This window comes from Notechis scutatus, chromosome 1 (genome assembly GCF_049901735.1).
Source record: "Notechis scutatus isolate UNSWTSFEM ecotype Mainland chromosome 1, rNotScu1.2, whole genome shotgun sequence".
Lineage (NCBI taxonomy): Eukaryota > Metazoa > Chordata > Lepidosauria > Squamata > Elapidae > Notechis > Notechis scutatus.
In genome coordinates, this window is record NC_142009.1 from 169305447 (window position 1) to 169332689 (window position 27243).

The following is a 27243-nucleotide window of genomic DNA, read 5'->3' on the forward strand; positions in this document are numbered from 1 at the left end:
CTCTAACCCAGAACTGCCATATACAGTTGCTCCCACTATATACTGCACCACATATGGCTTTCACATAGTTGATGATTTGCAAAGGACTCAGTGATACTTTCCTTTCTGGGCAAAATAATAGTAACTAACTGGTCCATCAGGTGAGAGGAGGGCACTTGTGGAGGAGGGGGTGGTTTCCAGCAAACAGGCATGATGACCTTATCCCCAAGGAGCGTGGATATAGCAACATGTATACACACACACCCCCAATTCTTCCAACTTAAAAAAAATACTTGAAGAAGAAACACTATTTTCTAATTCCCAACAATTTGCAATATGGGATAGTGGTGACCCTTCTCTAACCTACCAAAATAGAGCTAACCAGATAGACAGTTCCAGCTGAGCTTGAAAGCACAAGCTATGATGAAGTATAATGTCTGAATTAAGTTTGTTATTTCCTTCATGCAGAATGATCCCTAGCTGTTTTCATTCAAGATGATGGCAGATACCCTTCTAAAGTTCTCTAAGTCCTAGATAAAACAAGGACTATAAAACTATCAATATTAAAAAAAAATATTAAATGATATTGAGTGGTCCAACAAAATCAATCTTGGATAGCCACCAAGATGATAAAAACAATTTCATTTCAAATGAACTGAACAGTTTAAACTTGTATCAACAAGGATCTAAGCAAACAATTTCAAGCTATGTCAGTTATATTAATTTACACTATTTTTTCTTAGGAATAAATTTAATTTCTCTCTGTTCTTATTTTCTCAGTTTCTACTTTTAAATGTAAAACTTAACAAAGATTAGGCACATTTCCCCTACTATATGTGTTTCACAAGAAACTTCCCTAATCAGAAAGCATTTTGTTCACAGTTGAGTGAATTTTTATTAAAGATATATGAATGTCAAAGAATAATTACATTTTAACACAATTAAAATAGTGCAGAGAGCATCAATTAACTAGGTTTACATTAAAATGTGAAACCAGCATTTCTCCCCACCTACAGGAGGAATTATTTATTATTTTGGAAAAATCAAATTGCTGTATCATCAACCAGCTCAATCAACTCAATTTATCCACCCCTCAGAAATAAGTAGGACTTAAAACCACATAAAAGACTGCAGGATCAGATCTAGACATTCAAGAAAAGCAAAATATTTTAGACAGCCTCTAGGCCACAGACATTCAAACAGAGCTGTAAAACCCAAGGGGCTACCTCATTAATTCATGCTTTTAATGGTGCTCACTGAAGCGGTTAATTATTTCTTACTAGCTGCTAATTGTTTTTCTTGGACATTGAGCTCCCTGGCTTTGCAATTCACCAAGTGCTGTAGAATCTGTCTGATTTTTGAAAGCAGGGAGCACACTTTTCTACTTATGAAGAATGTATAACACATGAATAACCAAACCAAAGTGACAAGCTGCCAAAAGAATATATAGGGTTGTTTTTTGCTAACCAGATAGGAGAAGAAATGTTAGAAAAGCTGCTTTTTTTCTCTATTGTAAGAGAAGTAGCACTTGCCATCAATATTTTTTTAAAGATTTGTACCTGGCTAATTACTGATAATCCAAATGTAGCCTTTTTGAGTAAAAAAAACCAAAAACAAAATGCCATCATCATGCTATAAAAATAATCCCTTTTTTTTTACTCTTTTTATTATACAAAATCACCTAAGTATCCACCAATGGGAATTAGCTGTACAGATAGTCCTCGACTTACAGAAGTTCATTTAGTGACCATTCAAAGTTACAATGGCATTGAAAAATGTGACCAATGGCAATTATTCACATTTATGGCAGCATCATGTGAACAAAATTCAGATGCTTGGCAACTGACTCATATTTGATGGTTGAAGCATCCCGGGGTCATGTGATCACTTTTTGCTACTTTCTGACAAGCAAAGTCAATGGGGAAGCCAGATTCACTTAACAACTGAGTCATTAATTTAACAACTGCAGTGATTCAATTAACAACAGTTACAAGATAGGCCGGCAAAATTCACTTAACAAAAATTTTGATTATGAATTCCTAAAAATAATTGTACCCGGACAACACACAGTTTAACTGAAATTGAATTTTTATATGTTATATAAATAAACAAATGTCTCACTTAGTAACAGAAATGTTGGGCTTGATTGTGGTAGTAAATCAAGGACTACCTGTACAGCAGAATTATGTTAAATCCTATCAAACATGTAAATGCAGGACTTGCTCATGATCAAAAGCTACATTTTCCAAACTTCAATTTCTGTGCTTTTACTGTCTTATGAATTGAATGTCAGCATACCTTGCAATTTTCAAAATTAATTTCTAAATTACCTTTCCTTGCAGTCTGTGGCTCTCTTTGTTTCCCCTCCCCCTAGCAAAATGGTAGGTAGTTCCACTGGTCAGCTGAAAAGGAGGAGGAGTGATTTGTGATATTCCCTGTCAGTTTCCCACAAGCAAAGTTACTGGGGAAGCTGGCAGGAATTTAGAAGTCACCCCTGTTCCCAGTGCTTCTTGGCCACCTGGGGTCATTCTGTTTCTCTGTTTAGGTAACAGAATAGCTCTTGAAATGGTGACCTATAGGGCATGGTCTAGTATGATTCTAAATATGTTACCGATAGATTTGTTCCTATATAAAAACACACACACAAAGACTCCCAACCAAACCAAAGACCTGATTCTGATGGAACTCTTATTCTTGCATCTTTAAAAAATAGCCTTTTCTTTTCTACCCTTGATGGATGACCAAATATAAGGAAACTGAAAATATTGGCATTGTATATCTGTTTAGGCAGTTACTAAATGCTCAGTAAGACAGAAAAAAGACCTTGAGAGTCATGGCCATATCAGGCATCAGAATATGGTTCACAGGTTCCCCATCTCCCTGATTCTGTGCTTATTTGCAATACAGCAAAGAATAGAAATAAGAGTTCTAATCTGTGCTCATGCATGCAGTATAAGATATACTAATGGCTTATCAGAAATTTTTGCTTAATAGCTACATTCCAAGTATGATATATTACTTGTAACTTTGCAGAATGGCACCAGCTTCAAAGTTTCAACCTCCCGTTCATCCACACTATCTAAATTCCTCCAATCACAGTATCAGTTTTTATAAAGATGTTACGCTAATCATACAGTGGGAGTAAAGAGAGGCCAAGAATCAGAAAGAACAGACTGGATTTATTTCCCTAAGTCAAGGACAGGGGCAATAGGAGACAAAAAAAGAATAACCTCTTACTTGCAATCATGTTTCTCAATTTCAAAGTGTGGGTTGAAGTTGAGGGTGATCTTCTGGTTGGGTTCTGGGGCATAAATGATCCACTCACAATTCTGATGCGAAGGGTAGTCTTGTGGATAGCCGGGTGAAGTGATATAGCCAGCATCTTTGGAATTCAAGCGGCCCCCACATGGCTGAGCTACAAACAAACAGATAAAAATGTCCAAAATCTAAAATAAAGGCAGCAAGTGACATTGGGTGATAATCTTAAAACACTTTAATATATTTTTCTGGTAAATGATGATTGAATTATGTTGTTGTGATTTTGTGTTTTTCATTTGTTTTACCATAGCCAACTAGATGTGGATATTTAGATTTAGTGTGCACAACAACAGCAATCTCAAATAGCAATAGCATTTAGACTTATATACCGCTTTACAGTGCTTTACAGCCCTTTCTAAGCGGTTTACAGTGTCAACATATTGCCGCCAACAATTTGGGTCCTCATTTTTAATCCACCTCGGAAGGTTGGACGGCTGAGTCAACCTTGAATACATTCATATCTTAGACAGTCCAGGAAACAGAACAGCAATAAATGGGTCCATCTACATTTTTTAAAACATTTAAAACAAAAATCAGATTATCTGGAAATAAATGGAATCTGGAAATAAAACAGGAATCACGGGGATTATTAGATTCCAATTTAATAATTCTGCCTTTGATAAAAAAGGACAATATATAATTTAAAACTGGAATGACTATAGTCCAACAGACTATCATACAATATACAATATACATTTAATATACAAAACAAAAATTAATTGACATCTTCTTTTCCTTCCTTGTCCCTGCTAATGCCTTTTCTCAGCAATAGTTTCTCTATTTCTGAGTTACACAATTCAGTACAACTGAATAAACCTCGCATTATAGTGATCACTATGCTTCAGTGCTTGGCTGTCATTCATCTTGAGAAAGTCTTCATAGGATGGTTTTTAACAGTAAACTGTTCTCCCTCCCTTCATAATTACCATGTCAAATAGGAGTGAGGAAAAGCATTTCAGGGGATACCTGGCAAGATTCAACAAGACCAAACACCTTGGCTTTTGAATGTGCTTAAAGTTTAAAACCTGTCTTCAAATTCACAAATAGAAAATAGTTATTCTTTTTGTTTATTTAAGCAATGGTATTTATTTTATTTATTTCATGTTTGTCCCACCTTTCCTGTCCAGGACATTTTTCATGGTCTCTTTCAACTATTCTTAATTTAGCTGAAACAAAAAAGAGATAAAATCTGGCCCAAGTTCACACAACATGGGAATTTCATCAAGAAGAAATTCCAACCAATATTCTCCAGTCTTATTTTAACATAACAGTAACACTTCAATGCAAGTAGAATATGATTGTCAAGTCTGATTTAAGGTTGTTTTTTTCAATCTAGGAGCAGCAGAAAGCCTTTTCTGAGGAATAAATCATCTGTAGTCTAAAGCAGATGAACTGCCTAAATGACTCTCCAACCTAAAGTGAGGGAGAAGCAATCAAAAAAATATTAAGCCATCTTTGACCTTTTACTAAACTTTTTACAAGGTAGTTAGATAGCCACAGGGTATCATGAGCATGCCCTTTTACGAGATAGCACCCTAGAAAAGTATCCACCCTGTCCAACAGCAATGCATGGCATCAAAAAAGGTCTACGTGTCCCACGTTAGGCCCACACATATAGTCTCTGGCATAGCAAGGAATAGCTTTCAGATTACATCTTAGCATTTCTTCTTTCCGTTCCAACCACAAAACTGCACGTCCACACCCCACTTCACTTTCTTTCTGCATGTCTTTCTTTCCCGGCTTTGCCTTCATCTCCTCCCTGTCTCCGTCAACATTTCATGGCAAGCTAAGCAGTTGGAATTAAAGACTGCAATAATCAGCAGTGGTGGTTTTTGTGGTACTGACCCACAAATAGCCTGGTAACAATTATATCTTGAGTGAGGAAGCACTTTCAACTGTTAGTTATATAACAATGGACCCAGGAGGGTGATTTAATCTTCAAGAAAACATTTCATCTTACAAATGCCACAAATCTGATTTATTATTTCATTACTGGCTTAGGAGGGAAATCTGCATCATACACACAGCTAAATGCATACTAAAGAATCTCAACAATGCCATTCCAATATGGCTGTACAGTATACTGTTTTTATTTTTACTGTGTCCATCAAAAGAAACAAAACTGCACAGCGGTTCATTGCCACCACCAGATGATGTCCCCTCAGGGCAGCCTAAGGGGACTGTCCCTTTCTGCATGCCTCAAGCAATTTCCCAGAAGGAACTGAGAAATAATGAAAGAAGGAAAAGTGCAGACACCCAAAAATTAAATGAAATAGCTCTCTTTGAATTACAGCTTTGGTTCAAATATGACCACAGCTAGAAACAGATAACAAAACAAAACAAAAACAAAGTGTGATTGTACATGTATTGTTTCTAGCAGCTGCCCTACCTCTACACATATTTGGAAATATCCAATGACAGTAGAACATTTTAATGTGTGGAAAATACAGTGGACAGGACGGCCAAGTCTTGAGAACTGCTAAACAATATGTCCCTTGCCCCACAATCAGGCTTAGCCAAGCCAAGCAAGCAGCTTTAGTTTCTCCTTTTTGTGCTGCATCCAATCTAGTCTACCTATTTTTCTAACCTGCTTTATAGAACAAAACTTTAGCCATCGGGATCCAAAACGATGTGAGTTCTCTGCACTCAAGATAATAGTAGCTGACATTTGGCAAGAGGTTTTCTATTGGTACATTGTTAACAGCTGCTAATTTAACTGAGACAGCCAAGACACATGGAAAGTGGTGGATTAAGGCTCACTGGTGCCCTAAGCACTGACAAATCTTGATGCCCCCTCCTTTGTACATACTGTACAAACGAAGCCAAGCTTAAACTACATAAAAGTTTTTGTGGTGCCCCCTTTGGACCTGATGCTCTAAGCATGTGCTTAGTCTGCTTAAGGGTTAATACACCACTGCACATGGACAACTTGGATAATTCTGCCTGATTTACCATGCTGCTTCATGTTGGGAGTAGAACTCTAGAAGTGTCCAGCCTAAATAGCACAGGGAGGGGCACACAAACAGTATTAAAAGGAGGTCTTTGGTACTGGTGAAAACCTTGAGGCAAACAGGAGGCTTTTCATAATAAAGAGGGCTCCTGAACACAAGCTCTGCCCCCCCCATCTCCCCCTTCTTCTAGCCTCTGGGAATGCTTTTATTCTACAGACACATGACACAAGAAGAAAACTCTTTTAAATCAAGGAAGACCAAAAAAGCTACTGGTGTATTCCCCACACTCCACTCTGTAAATGTTATCCAGTGAAAATAATACTCTTGCTTATACAAACTTCTGATTACTGAAATGCACTGGATGACCTCATGGTCCTTCAGATAAGTTGGGGAAGAAATGGACAGAGGAAATGTTGCCTCAGCTGCATAGATACATAAGCAAAAGGCTGAAATTAGAAACTACTACAAACACTATATAAAATTATACAGTGCCTGTAGTTTTCCATTTGGGGAAATTGTTAATGTTTAGAATTTCAGGAGACCACAGGAAAGAAAACAGAGTGAAGAAAGTAAATAAGCTTCAGAGATTTTGCTTCTCTACTGTCAGTCATGCTTGAATGTCACCATCTGCATGAAACAGCATGGCCTTGTGAATTATATATTACTTCTCAGCAGCTACCTCTGAGTTTTAAGGACAGGGGCCTTCTTCCCAAGAGGTATGCATTTCTTCCTTTCTCCCACTCTGGTTGAATGATTGCCACTGAAAGTCCAACACACAGGAGGCCAACAAAGAACTTGCTCACCACAACTGTTTTGTATGCTTGCCTTTTTCAATTTGTCGAGCATCCAAATCTAGTTAAGAGTTCAGACATAACTGAAGCTGCACTAAATCACCTAAGAAAATCAGGTCACAGTAATGGGGTATGCACAATCCTACATTTGGTGCCAATACACAGGAGGTGTCTGGTACTCTCCAGCAGGGATTAACAATAACAGAATTTTTACCATGCTGTTGTATTAGCAGAGATAATGAGCTTCTCACAAATAATCCAATTTCTGCCCAAGAGTTACCCAATCTTCCCAGGTTTCCAAATAAGCAAACTGTACTTTTTGTTACCACTCTACACTGTCCAGTGAGTACAACAAGGTGGTCACCTTTTTGCAACAGGTGGGAGGCATCCTGGCTTCCCTTCTCCAGTTTCCTCTAGTTTAGCTCTTCCAACCCTGGTGGTGGCACCCAGAGAACCGAGGCATATTGAAAGAAGGCAAAAGTGGAGACCAAACCTCTCCACTTGATCTCATTAAAAAAAAAAAAGACACCTCCTCACCCTTCCCTGAAAAGCTATTCTCTGCAAGAATGGTTTTCCCCTTCCCAAGGATAGGAGTAAAGCAGGGGGAGGACTAGTGACAACAGGAAACAACTTCACAGCAGGTTCTATCTGCCTCCTATACAAGCAACTTGCCACCTCCTGTTCCACAAAGGACTGTTTTCCTCTTTCACAAAATCTACTTCCCTCTCAGTGTGCTGGAGGAGACTCACATGTTCAATTTCTGGTATTATCTGAGCTAAATATATAACATTTAAAATATAAATCTTTTGATCATGAGTCAAGAGATCCAGAACCAAAATTTTCAAAATTAATCATCTAAGCCCTCCTTTTTTTTTTTTTTTTTTTTTGCACTCTTAAATAGCAAGTCTTCTGTGAAGACAATAGTCTGGCTTACTCATCCCTGGCAGACTCTCTTAAAGTCCTGTAGAACCATAGAATGTATTTTATCAGAACAAATGCTATGCTCAGCTAGCAGTTAGCAATATAGCTCTGCAGGTTTTAAGTTTTAATTTAATCACGGTTTAGAGTCTGAACTCTTTCACCTTTTCATATGTTGCATCCAGATCCTAGTTGTAAACAGAATCTTCTAGCATAGGAACCTACTTTTTTAGTTTTTATATTTCACTTTCTTGAAAATCTTCTTTTGTAGTGTTTTTTTAAACTCATTTTTGACATCAGAGAATACAAATTCAACAAAAACAGACTGTTCATATATTTCAAAATGTATGTTCCCTATTTTCTAATTTTACATACACTTATTTTGTAATGTTACTTTTGGAGTTTGTTGTTGTTGTTGTTATTTATTATTATTATTATTATTATTATTATTATTATTATTATTATTATTATTATTATTATTATTATTATTATTATTATTATTATTATTACTACATGGAACTCCATCAATTGAACGTTTAAAAATGTATCACAAATATCATTGACTGGCTCTGATGGTTGATACGGGTTGCTGCCAGCATCCTAGGTAGAGGTGGTATACAGCAGGTTCTGACCAATTCTGGAGAACCGGTAGTGGAAATTTTGAGTAGTTCAGAGAACCAGTATCTTCAGAGATACTGAAGATTTTACAGTATCCTTCCTCTGCCATGCATACCAAGCCACGCACACAGAACCGGTAGTAAAATTTTTTGAATCCCATCACTGATCCTAGGTACAGTATCAACCAAGTATCTTCTTAAAATGTATGTTGTTCCAAGTAGTGCAGTCTTTTGCAGCCCCACTGGCACTACAGCAGGAAGTTGCAACTTCTTGATGTATTTTGCAAAGTTCTTGGATATGATACCAATTGCCCTGATGACAATGGGTATCACTGTTATATGTTTCATCCATAATCACGTAATTTTGATGGCCAGGTTGTGATATTTCGTGATTTTTTTCCAGTTCTTTTTCTTCAACTCTGGTGTCTCTTGGTTATTATTATCATTATTATTATTCATCGCACAGTCAGACTGGGTTTGGCATTTTTGTCTACCTATTGAGTCCTTGCCAAGGACCTGGGATAGGCAAATCTGATGTTTGATGGTGTTACAGATATCACCGCAGGATAGGAGCTGTTCCAAGTAAAGCTGCCTTCTGCCATTGACTGATGGCAAATTTGTCAATGCCTATGGTGTTCAAGTGGTGCTCCAATTGTTTTGGGATTGTACCCAAGGCGTCTATTACTATTGGTACTACCCTTGCTTACCTTTGCTTACCTTACCTAGTCGTTCTATTTCTATTTGTAGGTCTTTGTATTTTGTTATCTTCTCCAGTTCTTTCCCTTCTATTCTGCTGTCTCCAGGCACTGCCACATCCACTATCCAGACTTTTTTGTCTTTCTTATCGACAACTATTAAGTCCAAGGTGTTATAAGGCAGGTATCTATCTGTCTGGATTCTGAAGTCCCAGAGCAATTTAACCTTTTCATTTTCTATGACCTTTTTCTATTTTATGGTCCCACTAGTTCTTGCTTTTACAGGCAAATGATATTTCTTGCAGATCTTCCTATGCACCATTGTTGCTACTTTGTCATGCCGCTGCTTGTAGTCAGTTTGTGCAATCTTCTTGCAGCAACTTACCAGGTGGTCCGCTGTTTCTTCAGCTTCTTTGCATAGGCGGCACTTACTGTTTGTTCCTCTCTTCTCGATTCTGGCTTTGTATACATTTGTCCTTAAGGCTTGATCTTGCATAGCCAGAATTAATCCCTCAGCCTCTTTCTTTAACTTTCCTGCTCTTAGCCATTGCCAGGTCTTGTTATTATCTGCTTTCCCTGCTATTTTTTTAATGTACTGGCCATGTAGTGCTTTGTCTTACCATGTCTCCATTCTGTTCTTCATTTGGTCTTTCTTGTAGGCCAGTTTGGTCTCTCTGGTAGTCAGCAAGCCTTCCTGGCATATTAATTTCAGTGCATCTTCTTCATTGTCCTTCAGATATTCCTCCAAAGCCCTTTTTCCTTCTTCAACTATCTGATGAACTTGCAACAATCCACGCTCACCTATTTGGGTAGAGTCTGTCAATGTTGCTGCGAGGATGAAGGACATGATTCATTGTCATTATTTTTCTGGTCTTCCTATCCATTGCTTTTAATTCTGTTTGAGTCCAGTTCACTATTCCAGCTATGTATCTAATGACTGGTATTGCCCAAGTATTGACTGCCTTGATGGTATTTCTTCCATTGAGTTTGGACTTTAAGATCTTTTTCACTCTCTTGATGTATTCACCTCTAATTTTTTTCTTGACTTCAGTGTATTATTATTATATTATTATTATCATCATTATTATCATTATTATTATTTATATTACAATTATTTAGAATTACTTTATATAGAACCCTACAATATTTTGCAAGCAAACCCCTTGTTAACAAATTGGCAGAACATTCTTGGCTTGGTTGTATGCCTGTACATGCACACATACACCCACATATGTGAACTGCTTTATTCCAAAACATGCCGATTGTTTCAATACGTTTCCTTCTACAAACCTCATCCAAATAATTCTATGTGACTTTCCACTTTGGGGGGAAAAACAGTATCCAGAAAAAAAATCACAAGAAAGAATTTAAGAGGTAAGGATAGATAAAAACATCTGGTTTTGTTCCATGGAGAGAATGTTGTCAACACAAAAGCATTTATATAAACCCACAGCTCTTTCTAAAACCTCTTCTCTCTTCTTGGAATCCAGGAACATGTATGTATGCCATATAGATTTTATGCATACTAACTATGCAATTATTTTTCAGTTAACTTGATAGATGCACGTCTACAGATTTTTTTTTCTGCTGTCTTCTGCACACTTTTATACCCTCCTCATAAAAACAGCCATGCATCATTTGCACAAGTCCAACTCTTCCAACAAAAGTATTCAAGGGACACATTTTATTTTGCCTGGAACACAGACAAAGTAAGCAAAGAAAACTTTTATAACTTCCATAATTCATCAACCCTTCACATTTAAGCTCCTGCATTGCATTCAAGATTCCCACATGATGTTAAACAATTTTTAAAAATGGAAAAGTAACAGAAATTCATGTGCAGTTTTATAGTTCCCCACATGTCCTTTGCATTTTATCTTGAAATGTCAAGCCACTTTATTTGACAGAATACGAAAAGAAATATAATAGTCATTTTTCAAACCATGTACTCATAAAAAGTAAACCAAGGTTGCCAGAAATTAGGAGGAAACTGCATGAAATCTGGATCTTAGAAAATTTGTCTGTATGATAGTCATATTTACAAACACAAAGCACTCTTAGAAGAATTTTGTTCAAAAAGCCCTTATCTAGGAACCATGCACATTAAAAGCAAAAGTGTGGGAGGCAAGAGAGGGGGGAAAAAAAACAAAATATTGCATTTATCAGGAAAAAAACCCCTAAAAATTGCATTTATGAAGGTCTAAATAAGGGACAAAAGAGGAAATGGTGGAAAAAGGAGGAGAATTCCCAATACCGGGCATAATTACCCCATATTCTGCCTGTTCACCATGCTTCATAAACACATCAGGGCTGCCACTTGCCTGTGTATGGTATTGGGGGACAGACCTTTGTCCAGCCCCCCTGAAGGAATTCCAGGATCTGAGTCACTGATACTGCAGTGGGGTCAATGTGACACTTGGAGCACCAGTCACAGAAGGCCTTCCAAGTTGCGTCATAGATTCTGTTAGTTGAAGGCCTCCTAGAGGCCTGGATCATCTGTATGACCTTGTTAGAGAAATTGAACTGACTCAGAGCTGTCCACTCAAATGCCAGACCGTCAATTGGAGCCACTGTGGTTTTGGATGAACTAAGGCTCCCTGTCTGAGGGAGATTCTGTCCTGAGAGATCCTCCAGGGCCTGGATACTGACAGGCTGACCAGTTCTGCATACCATGAATGTCTGGGCCAGTGGGGAGCTAGGAGCAGGATCTCTGCCTTCTCTGCCAGTACCTTCTTGATTACCTTCGGGATGAGCAGGAGTGGAGGGAAGGCATATAGTAGGCCTCAGGGCCATGGACTGCAGAGTAAATTGGTCCCTTCCACTCCCTGTTTTGTAAACCTGGAATAAAACCTGGGTAACTAGGTGTTTGATGGGGAAGCAAACAGGTCCAGGATTGGAGGGGGGAAAACTTTCTGACAGCTCCCTGAATAAGTCTGGGTGCAGGCACCACTCTGAATGGTCAATTGTGACTCTGCTGAGCCAGTCCACCTTTTTTTAAAAACAAGTTTTATTGATTTTAAAGACAAACAAAACATAAAACATCAAAGTATAAAACCTCCTTTCTCAAAAATTACTTTAATTTTTTAATTTAACCAGTTTTAACAAGGCAAATAAAGCATTATTTTTTAAGGCATAGTTCCACATTATCACATTTCCATTTAAACACATATATATCTTTTCCAAATTTCTCATTGTTTCTCCCTTCACTTTTATTCAATTATATTTCTTTCTATCAAGGTTTTATTAATTCTCAATCAAACATAACCACACAAAATACAAAACATAAAACAAGACATAAAAAGATAAAACCTCCTTAATTATCATTTATATATATCTTTTCCAAATTTCTCTCCCTTTAGTTTTATTCCTCCAAGGTTTTATTAATTCACAATCAAAACATAGCTAACCAAAACACAAAACATAAAACATAAAAGTTCTTTTGAAAAGTGGCTTAGCCCCGGGTTACATCTTTTTTTACAGACCTAAATCAAGTTCATGCTCACCTTATATACCATTCATATCTTATTAACCATTCTATATTTTCTATATAACTTCTCCCTTCTTTTCACTCTCTTAATTATATTTTGTTTATTTCATCTTATTTCAAAATCATTATGTTTGTATCTTTTGTCCGTTCTTTTCCAATCATCTATTTATCTCTTCTCTTTAGCAAAGAATTTCCCCTGTAATCACTTTTAAGGTGTGACGCCTTTCCCTAAAGTAACACTTAAAATAATACATAATTTCTATCCTGATTCTGCTTAGTACATTCTACATGTTGCATTTTGAAAAAAAAGAATAATAAACTTATAATATATATAATTTCAATTCTAATTCTAATTAATAGTATAACTAAGCATTAATCATTTTACACATTCTCTTTGATATTTTATTAAATATTGAAATCTATCATTATAAAACATTTTAATATTTTAATACTTTGTTAAATCTTATAATATTCCAATAAACTATTTCAAATGCAAATACTACAATACTATCTTATGTACTCTTGCAGAATCTTTCTTAAATTATACACTGTCCTTTATCCTTTATCTCTAAAAAAGATATCTTGTTTCAGACCGTGGCTTTTTTCCCCTTTTTCCCTCCCTTTCTTCTCGAGTCTGATCTTTTTGCCCCCCCCCCCAACCTCCACCTTTTTAGCTTCCCCTCTCTGTTGTAATTCTCTTTTCAATTGCTTTCTAACATTGTACCTTTTTTTCACCTTATTTTTCTTTTTCTTGGTTGTTTTATTGAATCTTACATTCTCATTTTTCCTTCCTCTCTTCCTATTTTCTTTCTTAATCAAACTTTTTTGTCCATTAAAAATGGCTTCCTTTTCTTCTTCTTCTTCTTCTCCTTCTCCTTCTTCATCAAGTATTTGCTGGTACATAGAAACCGCCATTTCTAAAAAGTGGAAGACAGCTCCCAATGAATTCTTGCCATTTTGTTCTTTTTCTTTTAATTTTTCATATTCCATTTTTAGTTGATCCACAGATGGTGCCATTGTAAATTTTTAAAAACAACCCAGACGTTTTTAATCTTAAACTAATTTGCAAATGTCAAAGTTATCAAACAATCCAAACAGACAGAAATTATTTCCTCTTCTTCTCTTTGCAACTTTTCCTCCTGGGGCAAAATCCCAAATATATTTTAAAGCCGTATTACAATTAGTTGTTGGTCTTATAATCTTCAAAGCGTCTCCTCCAACAAGTTTTTAATGATTTTTTTTTTAGTCCTCTCCTTCCCACTTATAACAAAGAGCTTGTTTTTACCTTAAAGAAGCAGGTTTTTCTGTGCTCATTTGCTTTCTCCATAAGGAAGGGGAGTGAACTTTCCTTCAGCACTTTCGCCGCTATAACAATCTTTTGGAAACAAATGTATCAATCCACAAGTCAGGTTTCCAGGGTGTTTTAAAAGTAACTTAATGTCCCGGTTCAGCCAAGAAAACTTCTCCTTCTAAAAAACTTCCTCCTGCACAGTCTTATCCAGTTGAAGATTCCTTTGTGGCTGCCATTTCTGACAGCTGCTCCACCGCCTCAGGAAAAAGGAGTCTAGCCGGCTGGGGAAGGGGGGTGCGGTATCCCCAGACCCCTGCCCGGATCTCCTCTGTCTTCCGCTGCCTCTTCGGGGCAGCGACAACCCCCAAATCCAGTTGGATCGGGGGTACCTCAGCGGCGAGCACAGCAGGGACCCGCAGAGAAGCGGATTCCTGCCACCGCCGAAGCCTTGCAACCGGAGGTTTTCCACATTATAAAATCTTTTGTCATTCCTGCTTGGGAGCGGGTATACCCCTGGTTGGACCCATTGTCTTTGGACCATATCTTGGAATAGTTTGGGTGAGGGAATTTCCTCACTCTCTGTGGTTGGCTCTGAAAAGAGCAGCTCACATGAGTTCACTGGGTCTAATGCTGACTCCACTGCAGTTGGGTCAGTTCCCAAGTGTGCTGCTGCTTTGGCCTTAAACAATAAGGATTTAAAGAGAGCTGGACGAAAGAACCCTGCAAATGCTGGTGGACCAGGAGCCATTCCCTCATCCTCTGAAAGTTCCATTTCTTTTTGGTCCTCATCGCCTGAAAGCAATGCCCCATTGCTCTGCATGGATGAAGGGGTTCAGTGTGACCCTTGGAAAGCCTCCAGATCTCTTTGATGCTGTGATGCCATAAATTGGTCTTGATGTATGGGTTTTTCTGGTGCCACAGGGCAGCTTGACACCCCTGTTGTAGGCCTGCAGTGATGCCTGTGTTAAGGCTTCTGATATCAGGATTTTCATCTGGCCCATAATCTCAGGTCCCTGGCTCTCACATGGGCAAAGCCCTGCTACCATGGGTGTAAAAGTGGCCTCTGGTGCTGCCTTCATCTGTTTTGGCGGTGGCTCCCACTGCCTTTCTGCTGGCATCAACTGTGTATCAGCAAAAAACTCTTGCATCTGGCAATTGCCTTCTGAATAATGGCTGATAGAATTGCTCTCTGGTGCCATCTGGCGACTCAACCTGAGAGCAAATAATCTGTTGCTTTACCTCGATTGGACGGTTTAACTGTTGAGCAGGTAAAGCATGGGAAATTTCAACCACTTCCTCTCCAGGGAAGCTTTCCCTCTCTTTTGCTCCACCTCCTTCTTGGACTTGGCAATCCTTTTGTCAATGGCCTTCTGGCATCTCTGGGCATCTTTCTCCTCGGCCATTGAGGCTCTTTGCAAGGAAAGGGCTTTTGCCTTTAATCTGGCTGCTGCTCATTTAGTGACTGGCTTCAATCCTGTGGAGCCTTTTAGCCAACTCTGGGTCTGGACAGGAGGCCCCTGATCCTCCCCACTCACCCTTGGTATTGCCAGGTCCACATGGTCCACCATCTTTAGTTTTCTACCACTCTGGGCACTCCTTCCTAAGTGGAACCTTGCTGCCATGGCACTTCTCCTTAGTCGCTTTGGAGTATGCCCAAGACTCAAATGGACAGTGACTCTATCCCCCTCTGCTGTCTGAGAGGACCTCACCTGGGGGCCTCGACTCTACTCAGGAGTCAGAATAGGTGGTTATATCAGACAAGCTGGGGAGCCAGCCAAAGTGGCAGAGCCGGAAGGGCCAGAGAAGCCAATCTTGAAGAGGGTGGCTATACTGGGCAGACCATGGAGCCAGCCAATGGAAAGGCGAGGCTGTTTAGCCGAGCGGCCGTGGAGTGGACCATGGCGAAGGCGGCTATGCCACGCAGACTGAGGAGCCAGCCAATTCAATGGCTGTGGTGGCTATGTTGGACAGTTTGGGGAAGCCAGCTGATCAGCTGAAATGAGGCGGCTATGCTGGATGGACCAGGGGAGCCTGCCTAGCTGTTCGCAGTCCTGCAAAGGCTTACATGGAGCCGGGACCTTATTGTTTTGAAGAATCCAAGCACTTCTTCTACACATCTCTTCTGAGTGAAGACTGAGTCAAAACTGGGCATGAGTTAGCAAAGGAGGTGTGACCGAAGTATTGATTGACTCAGTCTCTGAGCAGAAGAGCAGAGTTAACCCATTCCTTGGATTCTCTGCTCAGCACACTGGAGAATAGAAGTATCTGAATAACATTTTGTATGTTTTATAAGAATATAGATACCCACAAGTGGATGTTGGGGTGTATATGTAAAACAGATTTGTATAAACTCTGATCAATATGCATATACTCCAACGAAACTTCAGACAAATGAAAACCATTTTGGACATCATAACACACACACAGGTGTATACACACACACACATGTACACACACACACACACACAAACTCCCACACACAGAGACTAATTTATTACCATTCTGCAATAAATATCTACAAAATCTCCTCCAGGCATAGCAATCTCCAAAGTTATAACACTATTGTTACAATACTAAGCCTTTAGAATTAGATAAACAAACTCTACTTTATATTAACATCACAGGAGATCTTGCACATCCTCACTATATTTCTTAATTAAACATATGAGCTGGGGCCAGAGTGCGGGGGAAGACAGAATAGACCCACACTGATGAAAATACTGCTAGTAATGTACATAAGCAAAAAATTTCTGCACAGAATCTAATATTAAATATTCAAACAGAATTTTCTCCTGGGTCTTGCAGTTTTACTTTAAATAGTAATTGGAGATGTAAAGTGACTCAATTAAAGTGGTATTGTTATTATTGCAAAAGAAGACAGACTGTACAAAAAAAACCAAGTGGGATTTAAAGTTCAGTGCATTTAATACTGTTGACATTGAAGACTGACAGAGGGTAATGCTGGAGCTGAAAACCACAGGTGCTTCCTTGCTCAGCTCTGTAAAATTGCACAGATCACCCACAGATCACCCAAAAAGCAGTTACCAGAATGTGTGCCTCTCACCAAGTCTCCCTCTCTTTCGATAAATTATCTGAGATGCTCATGGTACTTCAATAAACTCAACATTGGGTTTCAAAAAAGGAAAAACCCAGACAGCTGCCTTCATGAGCTGCCAGAACTCCAATCTTAAATAATAATGCCTTATTTACTTTTTTTCCAAATGCCATGCACATTCAGGTTCACACTCAGCTCCTGCCTGTCTTTGAAGAAAAAAAGATTTTCTGCTCATCACAATTCAGTAAAGAGGGAAGATTTCCTGAAGGCAGCTTTTCACCTCAGTGCATGTGTCCATTTATAGTATACTAAGGATTCCATTCAGTAAAGGTTGAGCACCTTTTGCAAAAGTGCTGAACAGTCTCAATTCTCAGTGAAGCTGAAAAATAATCAGCACCATCCCATTAAGGTGCTCTTCCACCTCCCTCTCTATGAATCATAAATATCCTTAGCAAAGCCCCAAAGCCATGCATGCATAAAAGTGTGCTCTAGTGTGCTCTGATCCATCTGAAACCTAAAAGGTTCTAAGCACTCTTCTGCTGAGCACAGAGGCATCCATTTGCCCTTCTCATGTTTTAACAAACAGACATCAGACCACAATCGTTGGTATATCTGGGTAATATTTATAGGCAAAAATCCATTGTAACAATCAATTGAAAGTGCACTGAAGTTACAGTTGGTTAAATATTCTGGGCATATATTTATTTCATATTTTTGATTAATAATAGCCATTCTAGAGTGCTATACAAAGCCTAACATACAAGCAAACTGTAGTCTACAAAAACACATAACACAATGATTATGTTTAAGATGCTGCATTGGGTCACATATGAAGCTTCCTTGCTGAAGCTACCCTTGCCTGCTGTTTTTGAGGTCCATGGTGGAAAAAACAAAAACAAAATATGAATGTACCAAATAAACAAAGAATTTTGAAAGAGGTTGATTTCAACAACCAGCATTTGTTCATACTGTAGAAACCTCATGGCGATTGAATCTCATCTTGATTCTAACTGCAACATAACCAAACATTTGTTTCTGAGGAAGCTCACATTATGACATGATTTAGGAACTGATGGTCTATGCTTGTACACTGTCCTTTAGAAGTATCAGAGCCAGAAATAGTTTAAAGATCAGAAGACAAAATCCCAGTAGAGAATTGTAGCCTAGAGGCATGGACAAGGATTGAATAATGTAAATTTGACATCTTCTGATTTAACAACAGTGCTTATGAAAGTAATCTATCAAAGAATGACATCTAAGACAGAATCCACTAATTGGGTAGAAAAAATGACCTTTCAGCTTGATGGCAAAGGTTATTTCTAAGAGATGCATCTTGCTGGTTTAATTTATATGCAGAGTAGATTATAAAAGATTCCAAATCAAATCAACAATAACACCACAAACATTTGTAAAAAGTGCTACATCTGTAGGCCACAGGCTTTTTGCACACAAATCACAACACAAGTAAATACATCTAAGAATTCAAGTTTTCATTATCAACTGGAAATCCTACCCACATTGGTAATAAAGCCTTTATTATTCCCCCAGACAGATGTTTAACTAAATTTCATGCTAGGGATGCAGTCACGCTCATGATAGGAGGTTTTCTTTCTCTGCAGTCTGAACTAGGATTCTGTTTTTATTCAAAACGACTTCCCCTTGTCATGAGACCACCTCATAAATGCCACGTCTGGGCTTAAGCAAAGGAGAAGAACAATCCATCAGCCCAAGAATGTGGTCATTTGACCACTTCCTAAAGCCAAGAGGGATGGGTTATAATATATCCACTTTATACTGTAAGACAGCTATGAGTAATGAACTCCTGAAATCTCAGCATATGGCTCTATTTTTCCTGTGAACATTCATGAGAAAGAAATAAGATTCAATCTCTCTTTCTTAAACAAAGATATAAAGTAGGACCTTTTTAAAACATTCACATTCTGATGTATTTCAGGTCTCAATCTTGCAAAGATTTGATGGATGTTTTCCTCCAATGTGTTTGCAAAGATTAATTTATTACATGGATGTCCTAACCTACCTCCAAGAACCTCAGAGTGATAGAAAAGCTATCTCCTCTCTGCCTTATCATCATCACCTTTTGTTTTGTCACAACTACTCAGTAAAGCAAGCTAAGCAAAAAGACTGCCTATCATCACCTGTGACCTTCACAGACAATGTGAACAATGTCAACCATTTGCACAATTTGAATTTATATGCTACAGCTGGTTCATGACACAAAGCATTCTAGCAGTTCTTGCCCTATTAGACAAGTCTTTTGGGGGGGAATCAAACAGACAAACATGGTTTTAAGAGTACAACTGCAAGCATGTCTTTCATTGAGTCCTAGCATCTTTAAGAAATAAAATGATAGAACTCTTCAATCAATTGAGCGTGCACATGAGCACATATGTACACAACCGCTTCACCCACAAGCAGAGGCTAGCTTCCATTTGGATCTTATGTCTGCCTGCCAGTGGCAAAGCCACAGCAGATGGCAGGCCATTACCAACAATGCAATGGCCCTGAAAGCAAATTTGGCTCCATCAGCCGAGAATTCCATCACCGCTATCAGCTTGTTGATGTCCTGTGGAGGTGTTGGTCATCAGGCGAAGCTATCTCTTGCATCTGGTGAAGCCAAAGTAAGGAGACTCTATTGAAAAGGGAAGTGGTTGTTGCCTTGACAGCCCAGGCCATCACCTGATGAGCCCTGCAAAGGATCAGTTCTGCCCTCCTATCCTCTGTTTTCAGAGTGTCTGCCATATCCTGAGACAGGAAAGTAGAGGATGCTAAAGCTGCCACAGGACCATCTACTGTTGGTAGTTGTAGTTCATCAGCTAAGTCTGGGCTACTTTGTAAAAAAAAAAATCACTCCCATTTGGGTTGGGGTATGTTCCATGGGTATGTCTCCATTGCCTTTGGACCACATCATAGAACAATTGGGGTGAGGGGATCTCCTCACTCTCTGCTGTTGGCTCTGAAAAGAGGAATTTGTTCAGGTCTGCCCCAATGCTGGCTCTGATGTACTTGGCTCAGCTCCCATGTGTGCTGTGGTTTTGGCTTTAAACAGAAATGATTTTAAAAGGGCCAGGCTCTGTGAATGCTGGGGGATCAGGAGCCAACCCCTCATCCTCTGAGAGTATTAGCTCCCTCTGGTCTTTGTCTCCCCTAGGAAAGTCTGTCTGCCTTCATCACTCAGCTTATGTCTCAGCTTTGGAGATTTCTCTTTCCAGAGCTCTTTGACACCTCCGGGGGTCTCTTTCCTCAGCCTTAGAGGCTTTTCTGGAATGTAGGGCTTTTGCCCTTATTCGGGCAGCCATTCTTCTACTGCCCGCTCTTGGTGTAAGGGACCCTTTTGATTAATATGGGGCTGTGCTGCCCCCCCCATTCATCCCCACTCATGTGAGTCACCTCTTGAGGTAGCAGTATCCTCCATCCTTTATTTCTCCTGGAGGTTTTCTGGTCCCCTGCTGGGGAGGCACCAGGGCGTCTGCACCTGAAAAGTGCACCAAATGGCAGCTCTGTTTCAATGAGCCAGAAAATGGCGGCTGCGCTGGGTGGTTCAAAGACGCCAGCCATGTTGCTCTAGCAGCTATGCCAGTTGCAGCTTAGTTGTTGCAGCGGCTGTGCCAATAAAATGGGAAGCCAGCAGAACTGTTGCAGTGGCTGTGCTGATCAGACCGGGGTAGCCAGCTGAGTCGTGCAGCTCGTTTGCCAAAAAACAGCTTATTTGCTGCAGCGGCTTTATCACTCGCCTAAAAAACTGTGCCATTTGCCCAAAACCAGCTGATTTGCTGGCAGCTGTGTCGCTCACCCCCCAAAATGTGCTGTTTCCAGTCGTCCTGTGTGAGAATCCAAATAATTCAGCTCTGCCTTTTTGCTCTGAGAAGCTCTTGTTAAACACCTCTCTTGGGCTAAGACTGAGTCAAAACTGGGACACAGTCAGGAGAGGCGTGGCTACAAAGTTTAAAAGGACTCAATCTCTGGGCAGAAAGGTGGAGTTAACCCATTATTTGGATTCTCTGCTCAGAACACTGGAGAAATGCTCAGGCAATTTTCTCCTATAGCAAAAGCTCTTTATTTTTATCTTCAGGGTTACAACCACATAGTTATGCATAGGAGCCATCCTCTGTCAACCCATTAATATGCTTAGAACTTATTATTCAAACAAGCATAAATGAATATATGGTTTGTGGAACGGGCTTCAAGTTAGTTTTTGACCCTTGACAACTGCCTGGACTGGTCTCTGCAGTTTTCTTGGCAAGGGTTTTGGAAATGGTATGCCATTGCCTGCTTCCTAAGGCTGAGAGAGAAGGACTGGCCCAAGGTCACTCAGCTGGCTTCAGGCCTAAGTGGAATTAAACTTTTTAGCATTTTCAAATTTCAGCAAAATGTCTAGAAAAGAGGGAGTTCAGAAACCTTTTCTCAGCAAGATGAACACTGATATAGATATTAGACTCAAAATTCTGTGCAAATTTATTTAATGAAGAGATCTCAGCAATTATTGCAGAAGATGGCATTCAAAGTGATAAAGGGATACCTCAGCTAAACATTTCTGCTGTACTTGTCTTAAAAGTTTTCTCTTTCAAAGCCATGTACTATAAATCATATGTGTACCTAATGCAGTTTATCTTTTCACTGCCAATGTGGAAGACAATGGAGAAGCTATTTACAGAGGGGTAGCCCACAAATTATCTTTTAATATTCATATTTTCCTTTTTAACAAACCCAGCTGATGAGATTTTACATCCTGCTTTAGCCATAATACCACCTACACTTAATATCATTATCTGACATCTTAGATCATAAACAAATGTAATTCCAATAGCACAGATGATTTAACTTTGTTAATTGATATTTATGTCCATTATTGTCCATGTATTCCTGCAAATGCAGTTCCGGGGCCCTTGATGATAGTTCTGGAATTACAGTTCCTATCATCATCATCAATCATTGAGCCTCACTAATACACCGCCACTCTGGTGCCTTCCATCATGCAATCGTCTCTTAGTAGAAGAACCCATGTGGGGCTGTCCCATGCAAACTATGTTCTGTGAAGCTTATATGGAAAGGTACAGACATATTAAAAGTGTGCAGTAAAAAATGGATAGCTTCAAGGTGGGAAATGTTTTTTATATTGTTTCCAAAAAAAATTATTAAAACATACTGGATTTCATAGCAAAATGTTAATCATTATGTCTTCCTTCCATGTAGAGATGTGTTCCTCAGTGACCAGCATTAAGGCTATTCATTATCAGTAATATCTCCAAATTTGAGGTTGCAACAATAAGCCCTATTAAAAATATTTAATATTAATATTTAATACTAATTTCTGAGAACATATACTATAGTAATATAAATACAAATTAAATTTGCATTCAGAACACCGTTTTATTTGCATTTTGAACGTTGCATTTTTACTCATGGTTCTCTGAATAACGTATGTCAGCCAGCACATGTGGATGAACTCAATACTCTAAAGAGAACATAGTGAGAAACATTCCTATAAAACTGCTACATGCTTCTAAAATGTAGGTGTCCATTCTGCAGTATTAAGCAGAATACTTTTATAAAAAATAGTGGATGATAAGGGACTTCAACTGGATGATAAGGGACACTCCCCATACTTAACGGTGTCAGACAATTAACTACTAATAGCACTCTATATAGTTCATAGAATTAACTCATTAAAAAGACCTGGGTTTCTGGAATTTCTCACTGAAAAGAAGGTCACATCAATGTTTGTTTGCTTTTTCTGGCCACAATCATAACATTTGGACAATGTTATGTGAACAATGGGGTCAATAATGTATTTTTAATGCAAGAAAAGTGAGAATTCTCCCAAACCATCTATTTTGTTCAGCTTGTAACATAGGAAATTAAGATGTATGTTTTAAGGTTTCTACCTAAGCAGAGTTTGCAAACATAGGACTGAGGCTGTGTTGTGAATCAGGATAAAGTGGACCATGTTGTACTAATGTCTGCTCTCACAAAATATATTCATGTTTTCTATCAAAGAATCTGGAATTCTGCACTTGCAACAAATTTTACAAATCTGAGGAAACTACACAAGTATAATTTATTTCTGTTCATTTTCTCTCATCTGTGGAAATAGGTCACTGGCCTTTTGTTCATTGCTGCTAGTATTTTTTTTGTGTGTGTGTGTTTATATATATATATATTTGTGCAGCTTGGCTCCGGGTAAATGGACGGCTATCGAAACCTAGCTTCCTAACAAACGATAGCCGTCCATTTACCCGGACCCAAGCTGCACAAAAGGCCTTCAATAAAGGAACACCATGTTGCCAGCCAATCAAGACACAAAAAGAGCCACAAAACAGACAGAAGATATTAGAAACACCACTCAAGCAGAACACAGCAAACTCCAAGACCAATAAACACAGACCAAGATTCCCAACCAATCAAGATAAAGAAAAAACCATTCTGGCACAGCAATAGGCTGCCCCAAATTTAAAACTGAAACAACTGTGGGGACCTGACTCACAGACGGACACAATACAGAAGCCTGATGATGGCAGATGAGATTCTGCTGAAACGTTGCTACAACTTTAAAATAACTACAATGACGTGGGAAAATACCCGAACCAAGCCGAACACCATACATGTAAGTACCCGAAAACTTAAGAAAATATATATATATATATATATATATATATATATATATATATATATATATATATATATATATATATATATATATATACACACACACACACACACACACACACACACAAAAACTTGAGAATATATATATATATATATATATATATATATATATATATATATATATATATATATATATATATATACACACACACACACACACACACACACATATTTGTTTTTGCAGATTTTCATGGGTACAGGTATGTAGGTCTAGGTGTGTTCAGGTCTTTTCCCGTGTAAGATTGAGAGTATCTTGGCGGCGTTTCAATGAGGTTCCACTCGCCATCTTCAGGCTGGTGCCTTCGGCTTTGTGCTTGTGCAAGCAAAGTGTGATCTAAGCTGCTGTCTCTCTATAAATACTGGTGGGGAGGTTGGCTGTGTTGTCATTTCTTGATTGGTTGATGGAGTTGATGTTTGCAGATTGGCTGGCTTTTTCGTAAGAACATGTGTGGCTGAGGTATTGGCTGTGTGTCTATCAGCCTCCTGTGTTGTAATGACCTGGGTAATGGGCTGTGTGATGACCTTCTGAGTTCTATTGTTTTGACACCCTGGGTCTTGTGCTGTAATCTCCTGGGTTGTAATGACCTGGGTCATGGGCTGTGTGATGATCTTCTGAGTTCTATTGTTGTGACATCCTGGGTCTTGTGCTGTAATCTCCTGGGTCGTTGGCTGTGTTGTAATATCCTGAGGTTTTGTGGTGTAGCCTCCTGAGTTCCGTGATGACATATCCTGAGCAGGTGGCTATGATGTGACGTTCCAGGTTTTAGTTTGGCTCTGAGTTTGAGGCCTGGCTATGTGTTCATGGTATGTGTCCATTTGCTTGGTTTGGGGGGTCAGGGTGTGTGGTAGCTGGTGATGCAGCCGTGGTCTGGTTTCTGGACAGTGGTTGCCTTTTGTCTATGGGGTGGGTTTGGGTTTGAGACTGGTGAGGGAGATTGGTGGTGGCGTCATGTGTTGTTTTGAGTCCTGTGTTGGTTTTTGTGGCTGGGACTTGTTTGTTGGTAAGGGCTAGTTTCCAGAAGTCTGGTAGGCGGGAGGTATCGTTTATTCATGTTATGGGGGTGTTTATCTATTTTGATGGCTTCCCTGATTATTCTCTTGTTGAAGTGTTCAGTATTGGAAATTAATTTGGTTCCCTCAAAATTAATTTCATGTCCTGTGGCTGTAAGGTGCTGGAAAGGGGAGGAAGTATTTTCTTCTTTTCTGACTGTGTTCTTGTGTTTTGCAATGTGTGCATTTATTCTCCTGTTGGTTTGTCCAATGTATGTGGCTGGGCAATTGTTGCATGGTATTTCATAAACTCCTTGGTTTTCTAGCTGAATCTTGTCTTTGGGGTTTCTTAGGATGTTGTCTATTTTTTGGTCAGTGCCGAAAGCTGTCCTGATATTGTGTTTGTGGAGAATTTTGCTGATTTTATCTGTGGTGCCTTTGATGTAGGGGAGGAGGGCGATACCGTTGTCCTGTTCTGTGTCTCGGTTTCTGGGAGGTGTCTCCTTTAGGATTAGGTTGGTAATTGTGTTTCTTTGGAATCCATTGGAAATTAATACATTAGTGAGGGTGTGTAATTCTGTTCTCAGGTGGTCTTTGTCAGCTAGACATTTGGTTCTGGATATGAGGGTCTTGGCTACGGAGTTGATCTGTGCAGGGTAGCCAAGACCCTCATATCCAGAACCAAATTAATTTAGCCTAACTAAATTAAATAAAGATAAAGCTGATAGAATAAGACACCAAGTCACTAATATCCTATGCACAAGCAAACCACCCAAAAGCAACTTACACAAAGAGGAACTAAAAGCCCTGCAAGCCCTAAAGAACAGCAGCATAATCATACTTCCAGCAGATAAAGGTAATGCCACAGTAGTAATGGATAGAAAAGACTACGAAACAAAATTGACAGACCTACTCCAAGACTCCACATACAAACCCACAAACATGGACCCAACCACATATCTGGAAAAAAAAACCAAGAAGAAAATCATAACCAGCAACATGAGCAAAGAGATCCAACAGATGATCATCCCAAGAGAAAAATCTTCCAGATGCCCCAAACTATACAGCCTCCCCAAAATACACAAAGAAGGCATATCTCTCAGACCCACAGTCAGCTCCAGAGGAGCACCACTATAAAACCTAGCCAAATACCTAGCAAAGCAGCTACAGCCCCATGCTGAAGCAGCAGCTTCACATGTACAAAACTCATACCACCTCTTGGAAATGATCAAAGATCTACACATGGAACAAAAAGATCTGCTTCTAAGTTTCGACATGGTTTCATTATTCACTCAAGTCCCGATAAAAGAAATCCTAGAAATCATCAAAAATAAATACCAACCACCCAAACACCTCATGGAACTAGCAAAACACTGCTTAACCAACACATATTTCATATACAAAGGACAAAGATACAAGCAAATTGAAGGAGCCCCTATGGGATCACCACTGTCACCTGTTATTGCAAACCTGTTCATGGAAGAATTCGAATCTAGAGCCCGAGCCAATGCCACCCACAAACCCAAACTATGGTTAAGATACATCAATGACACATTTGTGATTTGGCCCCATGGAAAAGAAAACCTAAACAATTTCCTAACACACCAAAACAGCACCCCAAAATCAAATTCACCATGGAAACAGAAACAAACAAACAACTACCATTCCTAGATGTACTAATCTACAAAAAAACAGATGGCACACTAGGACATACCATATACCAGAAGAAAACACACACCAACTGCTACCTCAATGCCCAATCCCACCACCACCCAGCACAGATAAATAAACTCCGTGGCCAAAACACTAATTGCCAGAATCAAATGCCTGGCAGACAAGACACACATAAATAACTATGCACCCTGACTAAAGTACTGACAGCCAACTGCTTCCACAAAAGCAAAATCACAGGCCTGATCCACAAAAACACACTGAGTCATAATGGAGACCTAGAAGATGAACAGACCTATGGAACAGCTGTCCTGCCCTACATAAGAGGTACTACAGACAAAATCAGTAAGATACTACACAGGCATCACATCAAGACTGCTTTCAAAACAGACAGAAAAATATCAGCCATCCTAAGAAACTCCAAAGATAAAATTGACCTGGAAAACCAAGGCATATATGAAGTCCCCTGCGCATCATGCCCTGCCACATACATTGGACAGACCAATAGAAGAATAAGTACCCGCCTGGATGAACACAAAAATGCAGTAAAAAAGCTGGAACACACTTCCTCACTAGTCCAACGAATGAAAGCCACAGGTCAAAGCATCGACTTCAATGGCATCAAAACCCTAGCCACTATAGAAAACCCCAGCTACAGAATTATCAGAGAAGCCATAAAGACTGAAAAAAGACCTGAAAGCATGAATAGAAGAGATGACTCCACCAGACTGTCAATTATCTGGAAGCCTGCACTCACAAACAAAAAAAATATCCAGACCACAAGCCAAGTAAACAC

General features: G+C 39.2%; 1 protein-coding gene across 5 annotated transcripts in view; it reads right to left on the reverse strand.

Moving 5' to 3' along the window:
• NRP2 (neuropilin 2) overlaps positions 1-27243 on the reverse strand; it is a 251186-nt gene that overhangs the window by 198565 nt on the left and 25378 nt on the right. For all 5 annotated transcript variants that reach the window (XM_087949492.1, XM_026673205.2, XM_087949493.1 and 2 more), the window contains exon 2: positions 3217-3394. In XM_087949492.1, coding sequence (XP_087805618.1) covers positions 3217-3394 — 178 coding nt within the window. The remainder of the gene's footprint in view (positions 1-3216; positions 3395-27243) is intronic.